Genomic DNA, 14,810 nt, shown 5'->3' with positions numbered 1-14,810 from the left:
AAAGTAGAAGTTGGCAAATCTGAAACCAGCGTGATCAAGTATTCCAAAAGGACTGGAGTAAACTTATACAATATTTGAAAGATTATTGTAAGCAATTAACATCACAAGCAGGGGTGTCTGAAGACTTGTAATGAGAAATTCTCTAAATTTCTATTTAAATTTTGAATTATTTTGTAATGTGTGTAATTAGAATTGGAAAACGTACAAATATGCAATGATATAAAGGTTTATTTTGAAAGCCATGCGGCAGGAGGGAAGGAAGTTGACAGGGACATAAAGTGGAGTGTTGTGATGTGAACATATATTATAAAATGGAAAATTATATATATATGTTTGCAAATGTGTCCTCTTTTTTGCTCTTCAAAATATGTTAACCCTACATTAGTGCAGGTAATAGTTTGGAGAGCAATATAAAATATAAGATAGGGGTCATCTGGCTTACTAGCAGTACATGTGAAAAGGATCTAGGGGTCTTGGTGGACCACAAGCTGAACATGAGTCAACAGTGTGATGCAGCAGCAAAAAAAGCAAATGCTATTCTAGGCTGCACCAACAGGAGTATAGTATCCCGATTAAGGGAACTAACAGCCCCACTCTATTCTGCCTTGGTCTGACCACACCTGGAATACTGTGTCCAATTCTGGGCACCACAATTTAAGAAGGATGTTGGCAAGCGTGTGCAAAGGAGGGCGACCAAGATGATCAAGGGTCTGGAAACTAAGCCTTATGAGGAATGGTTGAGGGAGTTGTTTAGCCTGGAGATGAGACTGAGAGGAGATCTGATAGCCACCTTCAAATATCTCAAGGGTTCTTACATGGAAGATGGAGCAAGCTTGTTTTCTCCTTCTCTAGAGGGTAGGCCTTGAACCAATGGCTTCACATTACAAGAAAGGAGATTCCAACTAAACATCAGGAAGAACTTTCTGACAGTAAGAGCTGTTCAACAGTGGAATTGACTCCCTCGGAAGGTTGTGGAATCTCCTTCGATGGAGGTTTTTAAGCAGAGGTTGGGTGGCCACTTTCATGGAGGCTTTAGCCGAGATTCCTGCATTGAAGGGGGTTGGACTTGATGACTCTTCAAGGTGGATCAGTGGCTCCCTAAAGTCCCAAGTCACTCAGTAGACTTGGATTTGTAAAGCTAATGCTGCATATATATATTTTTAAAAAGTAAAACCCACCTGACTAGAGAAGAGCCCTTCAAGAAGAGAAGAAGAGTTTGGATTTGATATCCCGCTTTATCACTACCCTAAGGAGTCTCAAAGCAGCTAACATTCTCCTTTTCCTTCCTCTCCCAAAACAAACACTCTGTGAGGTGAGTGGGGCTGAGAGACTTCAGAGAAGTGTGACTAGCCCAAGGTCACCCAGGGCACCCTGAAAGAGAGGACTGTAAAGTAGGACACATGGCCACCTTACATTGCATGGGTTGGGAAGACTGTAAAGTAGGACACATGGCCACCTTACATTGCATGGGTTGGGAAGACTGCCAGCCTCCTTCTCCAGCACCCTTGATAGCACCAGAAACCCTCCATCCAAGGTAGCTGCCTACTTTCCCACCATACTCGGTGTGAGATAACTCTCCTGGGTGATAGCTGAGCGGCATCAGCAATGCAGATACACCACCACCCCCGTTCGTTAATGTCCCTATGGTGCCAACATTAAGTGAGGGGCATTATCATGGTGGTGCACAATAAAAGCACACTCATAAAACAAGTGCAAAAGTAATACTCATGAAACAAACACAAAATATATCACAAATCAGATGAACTTTCAAAAGAAAATCAGGGTGGGAGCTGGGAAGTGTTGAGAGATTTGGGGAGGAGAGATTCTTGCTGAGAAAGAGGCAGGATTGTTGCTCTTGACCCGTGTGGAAGCATTGGGGTGCCTGTAGCTCTTAGGACAAGGAACTTTGCAAAGCATCAGACTGTGAGCAAAGTGTGAACCAGATCGGGCCAAAGGCACCCTGTTCTTCCCGTTCTCTCTTTTTTTTTTTGGAAATATTTTTTATTAATTTTACAGATTACAAAAAAGATATATATAAGAAAGACGCTTACATAGACAGATTTTCCACCTTCTTTCCACCCCCCTCCCATGGGCCCTCCCCTGCCACAGGAGAATCCCATGCAGGCGGGCAGTTGAAGATGGTCCATTTTGTGGTTGAGTTTATGTCCCCCCCCTCCCCCAGAGTCCCCTCCTGCCACCAGAGAGCTCCAGGGTCAGAAAGCAGAGAGACAACCACCCAGCTATCCAGAAAGAAAAAATCTATACTAAAAAAAAGAAAAAAATTCAGAAAAAATGATAGAAAAGAAAAAAGACAGAAAACAATAATAAAAACAATCTTTTTCAAATTTACATTAATAAACCATATTTTGTGGGCTTCCCCTACCTCCCCCCTTTCCCGGTTTTCATCCCTTTACTATCCTCTTTAACAGTTTCCTTATCTATAAACTGCTTACTTTTCCTCTTCATAAATTTTTTTAAACTTAGCTAATACCATTTTCACTAAATCTCTTAATCCCTATAATTCATAATCCAATTTTTCTTCCCTCGCCTAATTTCCCCCCCCCAATAGACTTCTTAAATTTTTTAAATCCCTAGACTTCTTTTATTTTAACTTTTCCCATAATCAACTCTTGCACTCTAACAAATCCCAATATAACCTTTCTTCCCCAAATTCCGGCTACCTCCCTCCAATCCAGCAAGTTCCGTAATCGACAATCCTAATTTGATCTTGATAATCCATCCTAATAATTACACTCCCATTCTTCCTTCACCCCACCCCCTTTTTCCAATGTTTTGCCCCCCAGATATCCATGAGGGCCCCCTGAGTTTCTCCCCTTCTTAAGTTGTTCATGTCCTTCTCCTTGTGGGAAATCTGTAATTCCATTGGTTCCTGTCGTTCCCTCCTCAAAGGAGGGGTACTCCGCTTCTCTTTTTGTAAAACAATGTCAACTTTTCCCTTGTGGTGTGCTTCATTTTGTGTTGTATTGTCCCAGTCATCATCATTGTTATCTTCATGCTGCAAATCAGAATCCACCTCATTGTCAAAATCATCCAGATTGCTGTCACTGTCATTGTCACTATCTTCCTCTTCCATTTCCATTTCCGTATCTTCATCATCTGAAAAATCATATTCAGCGATCACCATCTGAAATTGCTGCTTTAGTTCTTGCTGTTGAATCTCATCTCGGCATAGTCCTATTTTTAGTTCCCACATGGCTGTCAAAACAATCCGCTGGAACTCAGGCGAGTACCTTTTTGTTGACATAGTTCCATCTTGTCAAGGTCACTACTTATCGTGTGGGGTGGAAAATGGTCGCTGCTTATTTTCCCAGTCTCAGCAAAGTAGTTGCATTTTCCAATTCCAAATTCACAAAGATCCAAACCAACATTTCACAATCCAAACATTTCAAAAGCATATACTTCTAACTTCTTAAAAGTCTAAATGAAATAAAGCTCATTTATAAGTCCTCGTCAGCTCACTTGGTTGTCTGGGCTGCCGGCTCCCGGGGAAACAAAAGGCTTTCCTCATTCTTTTTCATCTTTCTGCAGGGAATCGTCCTTCTCCCCTTTTACCCTGCATCCAGGGGAGAACTTTTTTATGTCTTTGAGGATACCTTTTAACCATTCAGTTCGTGGCTTCGGGTATTTATTTTACTGTTCCTTAGCCGCCGGTGGGAGGGGGTGGCTTCCGTTTTGTGTCCCTCTCTCCCAAATCCAAATTAATCCAAATTAATATTCAATATCCAATCCAAATTTGAAAGCTTACTTACAGTCTTGATTTCTAATTCTTTCTTTTGGAAGAATCCAGCGCTCTCCGCCTCCGGCTCGGAGCTTCTCTCCGCTAGAGCGACGATGGTGCTCAAAATGGCCCCCGCGACTTCGACCCTTCTCACTCCGGCGCTCTTATTAGGGCAGCCGGATAGTTGGGGAGTCCGGTTTGGGGCTCTGCCGAGCAGTTTTGCCCCCGGGACGCTCGACCCGGGGTTCTATGGGGTGCAGCGTTGCTCTCGCTGCCCTCCCTCCTCTAGCAGAGACGGGCTGTCTCGGAGCGAGACAAAAACCCCGCCGATCGGTGCTGGCGCTGGACCGGAAGCCCCCTGTTCTTCCCGTTCTCATCCTAGTCCAGCACCCTGTTCTCACCATGGCCAACCAGGTGCCTATGGGAAGCCCAAGAATGTAACATCAGGGAAATAACACCCTCCTCACCTGTGATTCCCAGCAGCTGGCTTTCAAAGGTCTGGTTCTGGAGGTAATGTAGCCATCGTGATTAGTAGCCACGATGGGCCCAAGTTCCTTGATTTCAAAAGGCTTAGGGGCACACCACATTTCCTTGGTTTGGGGGGGGGTGGAATCATGCTGTTAGGCTCCCTCTGTTTTAATTAAAAAGAAAAGTAAGTTGGCTACATGAAGAAACTGTTGCCTCCTCTTCAGGAAATTAATGTGATTCTCATCTTTTCCGTTGGAAAGTACTGTTTCTTCTACAGAGGTGTTTGGTTTCTAATCTCTCTCTGAACAGTTTGCTCCGATCTGAAGGTCTGGAGCCGATTCTCCATGGAGCAGCTGCCTTAAAAGAACAGGAAGGACCAAACTTTCACAGCATGGATGCAGGATGAGGTCAGCGCTTCATCCCTCTCCTTGCAGGAAGGGTGATGTTTTCAGTGACAAGGTTTCCACAATCCCGCCCCCCCTTCTTCTTTTGATGATTCCCTGTGTTCCTTGCTGTTGCTGTTGCTGTTGCTGTTGTTGTTGTTGTTTTGCAGGGTTGCCATATTCCCAACAGTGAGAATCTGTTGATTCCCAAATATTTATCCCCAATAAATTTAAGTTTTGGGGATGGTTTTCAATTCTTAAAGCATTTTTTCCCTACTTGCCATACCTCCGGGTTTCGCCCTACTTGCCATACCTCCGGGTTTCCTGGGACACTTTGCCGATTCAGCGAAAATCCTCCCAGATTCCTTTTTGGCAGTCTGATTCCCGGATGTGAATATGTGATATGGCAGTTCTATTTTAAGGGTGTTTCGGATATCCATGATGAGATACAAAATCAAATGCTTTTGTTAATTTTAATAATTTTCAATATTTTAAATATGCTGCTGACTCTGCATTTATTGGATTGCATACAAAGATTAGTGCCATGAACTGGCAGGACTACGGGGAAGGGGGGGAGGAGGAGGAGGAGGAGGAGGAGGAGGAGGAGGAGGAGGAGGAGGAGGATCTCAGCGAGGGGTTTAGCCAGGACTGGTAGAAACGAGGGCAAGCTGGGGATGGGGAAGGAGATGTTAGTATAGGAAGTACTCACAGGGTGGCAGAGGAGGACAGGTGGATGGGAGTCGGTGCACAGAAATCAGAGCAGCAGGACCCATCACCAGAGCCAGAGGAGCCCCTGTCTCCCTGAACACAGCAGGCTCTGAGGTGCAGGGAGCAACAGGCAGGGTGCTCCAGGAGGCTGAGGCAGGCAAGGGGCCAGGTGGGGCTCGCTAGTTCTGGGAGGAGGGGTGTGATTCCTCAGGTGGAGCTGGCTTGGAACAACAGGTGAGGGTTACCTGCCTCGTCAAGCCCAGATGCTGCGATCAGCATGCAAAGTACCAAAGGGGAAAAGAGCTGATATGCTGTGTCTGCTCAACTGCCCATGTTGATGGACCTTGGATACTCCTGGACCTCCATGGGACTGTACTTTGGGCTTGACACTGCACTGCATCCTGACTTCAGACTTGGATTGACACTGAACCCCGTTTCCTGACCTTCAGCCTTTCAACTTTGGATCTTCGATTGTGGAGTTTGCGGATGCTGATTGACCCTCTGATTTTGAACTTGGCCTTAGCACACTGTCTGGCTGCCAGGTAGGCCCGGGGGCTCAGGACAATTAGCAACTGAGTATAATCAGGTGGTTTCCTGGGACCACACATGTGCTGTGATTCCTGTATATTCCTGCGTATAAGACTGCTTTTTTAACCCAGGAAAATCTTCTCAAACGTCGGGGGTCGTCTTATACGCCGGGTCATATTTCTTATACGGTGAGTTTATCCCAAATTCTATATTTTAACTGGAAAAGTTGGGGGCCGTCTTATACGCCCAGTCGTCTTATACGCCGGAATATACGGTAAGTGTCAGGCTAGACCAGGCATCCCCAAACTGCGGCCCTCCAGATGTTTTGGCCTACAACTCCCATGATCCCTAGCTAACAGGACCAGTGGTCAGGGATGGTGGGAATAGTAGTCTGGAGGGCCGAAGTTTGGGGATGCCTGGGCTAGACGGAATCCTGGGCTCCATTGCAGTGGAATAGGGATGAGGGGGTGAGTCAATGTGTTTCATCTCTCTCCATTGAATCAGATTGCAGTGTTTTAGCTTACGCCCCCTCCTTGCCAGAGCAATGTTATACTGACACAGGAGCCGGTCTGAAATGTCACTCTAGAAGTAACTCTTTGTGTCCAAAGACAACGGAGTCTTACAGCATTGTGGACTAGAGCCCGTCTTCATCAGATGTAAGATAATATCTGTCTGCAAATTTCTTCTCTAGAGAATGTTTAACCTGCTATTCAGCCAAAAAGGCTCCCAGAGGAACTTACCATCATTTGATTAAAACAAGAAAGGATTTTAATCTAAAAGACGCAACACAAAAGGGGATGGGGAGGGAAGAGGGGGGGACACACACATTCTTTAAGTTAAAGAATAGTAGCTCTTATAATGGCCAGCTGCTATGGAAGCAGTTCAGGGGCAGGAAGAGCCCAGTGGAGCTGTTATTTTGATGGAGCTGCTTCTCATTGCATGAGGCTGATGAATTTCCAAATCATCATACAGTTAAATCTGGTGCCATTGATGTCGATGACCTCTAAAGGGTTAAGTGTGTACCAAAGGTCCACATGTGTTAGCTTGGCTTACTAGGTAACCATTATTTGTGATCACCACCAGTTTGCTTCCCCATATCTTCCGGCATGCACAGGTGACTTGGGAGAGAGGCAGGGCCTTCTCTCATCTGGATGGGGTTTGGCGAAAATGAGAAGCAGAAGGATTCTCTTCTGCAATTTTTTACCTCCTCAAAAACTGCTGTGGAAATAAGACCTCTAGGGTGGCAGTAGGTCAAGTGTTCAGCTCACCTGTGGGTTGGGGGTACTTGACTCTGATGTGCTGATTTGTGGATTGCTGGTCTATCAGAGTATGATCCAGTAGATCTGTTCAGGCTTTCAGGTGCAGTGGAAGACCCTTCCTTGTTTTTGCTGCAACACACTAATGTGGCTAGGAGTTCCCAGGAAATGGTGGGCAATTTGGCTTTGCTCTGCTGGTTTTCCCACTCGGGGCCAATGAACACAATCGGTCAAAGAGTGTCCCAACCCTATGCTCCCCTTGCTTGGTCTGGCCAGAGCCACAAACTCTAGGGCCCCCCACCCTGCAAGTGACAGCACAGAGAGCAGCAAATGATCTGAAAACAGGCCCTGGATCAGCACTTGATCCAGCTTGGGCCTGTGCTGGGGCTGATCACCCCATCTCCCTTTCTCCATCTTATATGAAATATTCTATAGTTGTGTAAATGATTACAGATGCTCCTTTTCTTATTTTTCCTTTTAGAAACATGTTGGCCTTTTCTACCAAAAATAAGAAATAAAAATGCTCATTTCTAAGACAAAGGGAGCTGTCTGGTGCTCTCGTTCCACTAGCACGAGGATTTACACTTGTGCAATGGAACTCCCCGCCCTCCTCTTCCTCCTGCACATGCCCCCTGCCCTCCCCAAACCTGCTCCGGAGGGTTGGGGGAAAACCCAGAACAGATTTAGGGGGCACATGGCAGGCAGAAGAAGCAGGGGAAGTTCTGTTGCACACGTGCAAATCCTTGCATTGCTGGAACAAATTACTCAGCGCTGCATTGGATATAACCCATGTGGTTTTGCGTGGCAGAAGCAGCAGTAAACTGCCGTCACCACAATGCTATCATTTGAGAGAGTCTTAAATGAAAACTGCACATTCTCAAAGTATTTCTTTTCCCCCTTGGGGTGAACAAGTAGTTGTGAAGCAGAGGTCACATAACCTTTTGGATCTTGTAGGGATCTTTGCAAGTCAGAGAGATGTTGTGGGAACCCCACCACAACAAAACACACTCCACTACCCGTTCTGTTAGCTCCAGTGGGATGTTAGTTTGAAGCCTTCAGTGGGAAGAAGGGTGGGGAGGGACCCTGGGGGCCTCGGGGGGGGGGGCGCATGTGTGCCAATGGGCACCATGTTGGCAACCCCAGATACTACTTTGGGCCGAGAAGGGGCATGTTAGTTGTGTGCTTCACAGCTTGAAGTAACACACACAGCTGTTTTTAAAAAAGGACCTTGTACATGGCCTATAAGACCATGAAATGAAGATCTGAAATGAACAGCATGCCCCACTGTCTTTGCATGTAAAAGCCTACTTTCTCAGTGACAAGAATACCGGTAGCTCTGTGCAGGAGTGTCGGGGCAATACTTTGCTGGCAATTGCTTTATGGAAAAGATAGCTGTGACTCAACTCGCAGAGTTTCATATCCAAAATGAGTTTTTGCTGTCAAGGTGTTTTCAACCTGAAATGACTAAGTAGGCTGCTGTTTGTGGGTGCAAGGCAGGGGGAAGCAACAGGTTTAGGGGTGAGAATGCGCAGCATCGGCACAGGAGCCCTTTCGGTCTCTGCAGCTGGCCCTGGAGCAACCTCTGCCATCTGCAAAACAACAACCACCCCACCCCACCCCACCCCCAAAACAGCACGCAGCCATGTGTATCACAAAATTATCTTTATTTCTCTGATGGCTGTAAACAAAAGTGTACAGTACTTCTCAACTCATACAGAGCCTTTTCTATAAGCTGCTCTGCAACGCAGTAGTAAAAACATCAGATTTCCAAAAGTGCCTTGTTACATTAATGTCCTTGCCAGGATTTGTGCAAATTCAGAGGAGCAGGGGAGGAAATAAAGTATATAGATCAGCTTGCCCCAGCCCCTTCCTGGATGTTACTCGACATAACCCCCCCAGATGGCCAATGCTTGGGACAATGGGAGCTTTTGCCCAACAACATCTGGAGGGCACCAGGTTGAGAAAGGTTGATTTATAGACTATGTGATCCATGGTTTTCAATGTTGGCTTTTCTGTTTCCCCATAGTCAGAAATGCCCCCTCTTCTCCTGTGCATGACAGTTTCTAGTGCAATGACTGTGATCCTTAAATCACTTATTTTAGAGTATTACCTCTGAGGTTCATGACAGCATGATCCTAGGCATGCCTACTTAGATGTAAGTCCCACTGAGTTCTGTGGGACTTGCTCTCTGGTAAATGTGTCTAGGATTGTAGCCCTAGCAACATATTAATCTCTTTCAACTCACATTGTTTATAGCTAATAGTTATACATTCCATTTGTTAATACTGGCTTTGCTAGACATGCAAAATAACCCTCCTCTCTCCCTGTTCACCCACCTTCGTATTTTTATGTGCATTAAAACAGAATGAACACCAGAGGGCAGCAAAATACAGAACAGGGGAAAATCTATTTTGTGTCTAAAAGCTGGAAAATACAAATAAATAATGTGTACATTTATTTTAGAAGCTGGCGAATTTCGGGTCTCTCTCTTCTTCCTTCAGTTGGGTGGGGTAGGAGAAATAAAAGATGGAGAGGGGGATACAATGGAATTTGTCTAAATGTAGAAAAATATTTTCTGAAGATCTGAGGTAATTAAGGCTGTAGGAACTCAAAAAGCAAGGTCAAAAGGTCTTGAGGTTTCTTCCCATTTAAGAAAATAATGCATTACAAAGATCTCAAACAAACAACTGACATCAGATTTTGGACATGTAACTAACACACAGACACGCACGCGCACGCACGCGCACGCACACACACACACACACACACACACACACCAATCTGTCCGAAACACATTTGAGTTTTTTTTAAAATGTATGAATTAAAAAAATAAATGATATATATTTCTCTCTTCTTTCCCTAAGTGAAAAATAAATAAAAAGACAAAACGGCAAGTTCACTCACATGAGGGAAAGGACATTAGGAAGGGAAGAAATGAAGGAGGGGGGAAGGATTTTTGCGAATTAGTCTTTGAGCAGCGCAGGATCCTTGGGAGTGTGATGACTCAGACGTCACTGGGCGATCTGGATCGGAAAGGCATGGTGGAAGAAATGCAGCCGCAGCAGATAGTCCACAAGACTTTTTGGATTTCTTGGTTCCTGAAGGCATAGATCACAGGGTTGATCATGGAATTGTAGGTAGCCGGGAGTATTGTCATATAGGTGTAGAGAGCTGGGTACGTGTAATCTCCGAGGAGGCAGTAAATGGCAAAGGGGAGCCAACAGGAAGCAAAAGTCCCCAGGATGACAGCCAAGGTGGAGATGCCTTTCCTGGTGGTGACGTAGTGCGAAGTGGCCAAGAAGTGTCTCTGGAGGGCAATCTGCTGTGCATGCCTGCAGACGATCTTGCAGATCTGCACGTAGAGCTGCAACATCATGGCAAAGATCATGAAGAAGGAGATGGAGAGGATGATGAGGTTGTTCTTGGTCAGCGGCTTGACGATGCTGCAGGTGGAGTGATCCTTCAGGCAGTTCCAGCCCATGACGGGCAGCAGTCCGAAGCAGATGGAGACCCCCCAGGTGAGGATGAGCATGATGTACGTCCGGGTCACCGTCCGTTCTGAATAGTACGTCAGCGCATTGTAGAGGGACAGGTACCGGTCTATGGTGATGGCCAGGAGGCTGCCCACACTGGCAGTGAAGGAGCACACCAAGAGGCCCACTGTGATGAGGTTCACCACCTGGGACTGGATGCAGTAAACAAAGGCAAAGTGGAAGATGAGGCCCAAGCCGGCTAGCAGGTCTGCGGTGGCTAAGCTCCCTATCAGGAGGAACATCGGATTCCGGAAGGCAGGGGTGTAGAAAATGATGGCCACCACAATGGCATTCTCGCAGGAGATGATGGTCCCGGAAACGCAAAGCACAACGTCCCAAGGATTCAAGGGAAGAGGAGGAGGAGCTTCGGAGAGATACAGGGAATTGCTGCTGCCATTGCTGGGCAGGAACCAGCCGGGCTGCTGGTCTTCAGTGGCATTGAGGCGTACCTCCTCTTTCATGCTGTCCTCTGGTGACCTGCAGTGGCACAAAAACACCCACTTAGCATCCTCTGAGACATGGTGGAAATTGGCAGGTGTTTGTAAGTGTCTTGGGACCAGAGGGTGTGTGTGTGTTGATGGAGGTGGGTGGGTGGGGGTATTAGAACGAACTCCAGCCTTTTAATGGTGGTGGAAATCGAGGCAGAGGTGAACAGGCTACCTTTCAGTGCTGAAGTTTGCTGCTGGTGGTAGGAGTGCCCATCAAAATGCCACCCCTGTTGCACGTGATGGCTGCATGCTTCTTATCTATGGTCTCTGGATGGGATATTTCTGGCAAGGGCCTGTCACTGTTTGCCATCATTCCCCCCCCCCTCCTTCCTTTTTTCTCAAATAAAGCCATCAAGATAAAGGATAGTAAACAAAATGCCACTATTGTTTCTGGTCAACGTACGCTTCCCCAGATTACATCATCACTGCGTACCTGGCAATAATCTCCCTTCCTTCCTTCACCCCCTCCCTTGCCCAAAACACACACAAACTGAGCTCTCTCAAATCACCAACTTTCCCCAAAGTTTACGCAAGACTATAATGGAAAACTGTAAGATGGCAATGATGCCTTTCAGCACAACCCTTAGGCTGATTACAATCTTTTGGCACCAAAAGTATCACCGGTGGATTTGTAAGGTCTGGCACCAGCCTGCTCACCTCAGCCTTTGCCACGGAGCTGACATTGTTATTACATATGCCAAAGACCCGGTTTTGCTCCCTTTTCTTCTTTGCTTGTCTGTTGTACTAACCCCCAACATTCAGTCTATTTGGTCATCATGCCATGTTGTGCCTAGAAAAATTCAGGCAGTTATCTATTAGAAATTATTTCCCCCAAATTCATATTGCAGAGCTACATTCTGGTTTGCTTCCTGGAGACAGGGGGGCTATAGTGGGGAATGCTATATGTGGGTGAGAAAGTGAGACAGAGGTTTGGATGCTTCTAAACCCCTTCCTCTCTTTTGCCGGGGGATTAAGAATGCATGCACACCATACCCCTTACAGAGCTACAATTCCCAGCACCCTTAACAAACTACAGTTCCCAGGAGTCTTTTTGGGGGTGTCCTTTAAATGTATGGCATGTCTGCAACCCTGTCCAGGTCTACTCAGAAGTCAGTCCTATTTAGTTCACTGAGGCTTCCTCCCAGGTAAAAGCATACAGGATTGCAGCTCTAAGGCTTAATTTTTAAATGGATTTTTTTTGGGGGGAGGGGGTCTCACCTTTTGCATTGGGAAAGGGGCTTTGATGCAGAGAAGCTGGTCTGTCCTGAGCATGTCAAATACTGCGGAAAAGAGGAGGGCGGCGGCGGCGGCGGCGGCACCGGCACTTACCTCGGGTGATGTTCCAGAACAGGAGGCTGCACATTCAATCGGGATGGAGGGGAGGGGGGTCCGCTGCCTTGCGCGTCCGATTGGGTGGCTGCAGGACAAGGAATCCGCCTCTCTCAATGCAGATACCCGCGGTCCTCCTATACCAGGAGGGCTGCGGACTGCAGGCTCCGTTGCAGCTGCAATCCGAAGAGCAGTGAGGCTGGCTGGCTGGCAGACTGGCAAGGAGAAGCGCGGAGTTATACTTGAACAAGCCCCCTTTTTGAGGGTGACTCACACTTCAGGCTTCGGGGCTGGGGCGGCTCCTCCTCACTTCGCATGTCTTTCTCCCGGGTGACGTCAATGGGCGGCGGGAGCCAATCACCTGGCTGCAGAGGATAGGGGCGCGCGCATAGTAAGGCTGGAGAATTCCATTCATAAAAAAGGGAATGTATGCAAAATAATAATAATAGACAGCACCGCTGGGGCTCTTGATGCGTAACCAGCAGGTGCCCTCCTCCTCCTCCTTCCGCCCACCCTGTCCTTCCAAAGTCCTCTATGGAAAAGGAATTGTGAAGGAAGGAGGGGGGCAGGAAGAGGCTCCCCAGCCCCAGGATTCCCCAACCGGGAGCAGCACTGTGGTCCAAGCAGGGCCGGATTTTAGTCTTTCAAATATCAGGAGTACCCTATGCTGGCTCAAAAATTCGGCACCTCCCACCCTCTCGCCTTGTCTTCTGTTCAATTCACTATGTCATAGTTGTGGCACCCGCTAGGCTAGGTGCCCAGTGCAGTGGAACCAGTCATGCTGCCCTAAATCTGCCTCTGGTCCAAGGACATAATGGTGGGAAGAGCTGGTGGTGTGGCTGGTTCATGATGCGCCAGGTTGGGTCTCTATGAGGATGAGGCATGAACGGGGCAAAACATTTCGAGCCTCAGGTCTGACCCACCCATGTGGCAAGGTGAGGCAAGTGCCTCAGGCAGCAGAATCCATCAGGGCAGCCGATCTAGCCTCCAAGAAATACATTGCCTGCTACCACAGTGACAGCAACAGCTGTGGCAAACTCCTTGGAGGCCAGATCTGCTGTCCTCTTGGCAGCCCCCCCCCCCATGGCGAATAGGAGGTGCTACCTGTCTTCTCCCACCCTAGTTCCAGATATAGATCTGTATATGTCCCTAAACCAGCGTTTCTCAACCACTGTTCCGCGGCACACTAGTGTGCCGCGAGACGCTGGCTGGTGTGCGGCGACGAGAAGGGCGATTTGCATTGTCACGTGCCTGGCGGCCGGCAATAAACAGCACTGACCCGCCGGAAAGCAATATTTCTCCTCCTCTTTCCCAAAGCTCAGTGCAAACGAGCCTGGCGGCCGCCAATACTCAACACTGACCCGCCGGAAAGCAATATTTGGCAAGTGTTTCTTACAGTCATAATTATAATATAGGGCGGCACAGAGTTAAATTTCTTAACTTTTTAAATGGTGGTGTGCCTCGTGATTTTTTTCACGGAACAAGTGTGCCGTGGCCCAAAAAAGGTTGAGAAACACTGCCCTAAACCTCATTCCCAAGCAAATGTGGAAGTCAGAACATGGAGATTCCCTCTCCTTTTATCTCCCACCGAGGGCATTATGAATCATCTGCCACACTGAGTGTTGTCCTTCAAGTTGAGAGCATGAACATCTCTCCATGGGATGGTTGTACTGATCAACGCTTTACCTCAATTTACTTTGTACTTAGATGCTGGATTTCTGCCTGTGCTCCTTGTCTGAAGTCTTTGGGTATAGTCCTGCATGAGCCTGTGTGACAGGGGTAGGGGAATTGTGCCCCCCCCCCAGATGCTATTGGAACCACAACTTAAATCAGCCCCAGCCAGCAAGGCCTCTTAGGGTGGATGGGAGTTGTAGTCCAACCACCTCTGCTCTGTTGTGGGACATTGTGTTAATACCTCCTGAGTTGATTTTAAAAGGTTTTGTGACCAAATCTGGCCTTCTGAACGAGCCTTAAGCAAGAACATAAAAGGAGCCTGCTAGATCAGGCCAATGGGCCATCTAATCCTGCACTGGGGGAGGGCCGCAGCTCAGTGGCAGAGCATCTGTCTTGCATGCAGTGGGTCCCATATTCAGTCTTCGGCATCTCCAGGTAGGGCTGGGAGTGATACCCTGAGTAAAACCCTGGAAAACCAATCATTGTCAGTGTAGACAGTACTGAGCTGGAGGAGCCAATACCAGGCATCCCCAAACTTCGGCCCTCCAGATGTTTTGGACTACAATTCCCATCGTCCCCGACCACTGGTCCTGTTAGCTAGGGATCATGGGATTGTAGGCCAAAACATATGGAGGGCTGCAGTTTGGGGGTGCCTGGCCAATACTCTGAGCCAGTGTAAGGCAGCTTCGTAGATTTCCTTCATC

At 47.4% G+C, this 14,810-nt stretch overlaps 1 protein-coding gene across 2 annotated transcripts; it reads right to left on the bottom strand.

Moving 5' to 3' along the window:
- Positions 1 to 8,718: 8,718 nt before the first annotated feature.
- Positions 8,719 to 12,768, bottom strand: GPR3 (G protein-coupled receptor 3). 2 transcript variants are annotated; one of them, XM_060275762.1, is made up of 2 exons: positions 12,433 to 12,768; positions 8,719 to 11,092 (listed from the first exon to the last, which is right to left on the bottom strand). In XM_060275762.1, the coding sequence occupies exon 2, from the start codon at positions 11,074 to 11,076 to the stop codon at positions 10,087 to 10,089; it is 990 nt and encodes a 329-aa protein (XP_060131745.1). In that variant the 5' UTR covers positions 11,077 to 11,092; positions 12,433 to 12,768; the 3' UTR covers positions 8,719 to 10,086. The 2 variants fall into 2 exon arrangements, with proteins under 2 accessions (XP_060131745.1, XP_060131746.1); XM_060275763.1 differs by lacking the exon at positions 12,433 to 12,768 and adding an exon at positions 12,322 to 12,391.
- Between the last annotated feature and the right edge of the window lie 2,042 nt (positions 12,769 to 14,810).

The sequence above is a fragment of the Zootoca vivipara genome, chromosome 6 (assembly GCF_963506605.1).
Source record: "Zootoca vivipara chromosome 6, rZooViv1.1, whole genome shotgun sequence".
In the NCBI taxonomy this organism is placed as follows: domain Eukaryota; kingdom Metazoa; phylum Chordata; class Lepidosauria; order Squamata; family Lacertidae; genus Zootoca; species Zootoca vivipara.
The sequence above is the reverse complement of the archived record's forward strand: the minus strand, read 5'-3'. Positions and strand labels throughout refer to the sequence as shown.

Excerpts from the sequence above, each read along its gene's own strand:
- GPR3 (XM_060275762.1), bottom strand. The coding sequence starts at position 11,076 with ATGAAAGAGGAGGTACGCCTCAATGCCACTGAAGACCAGCAGCCCGGC.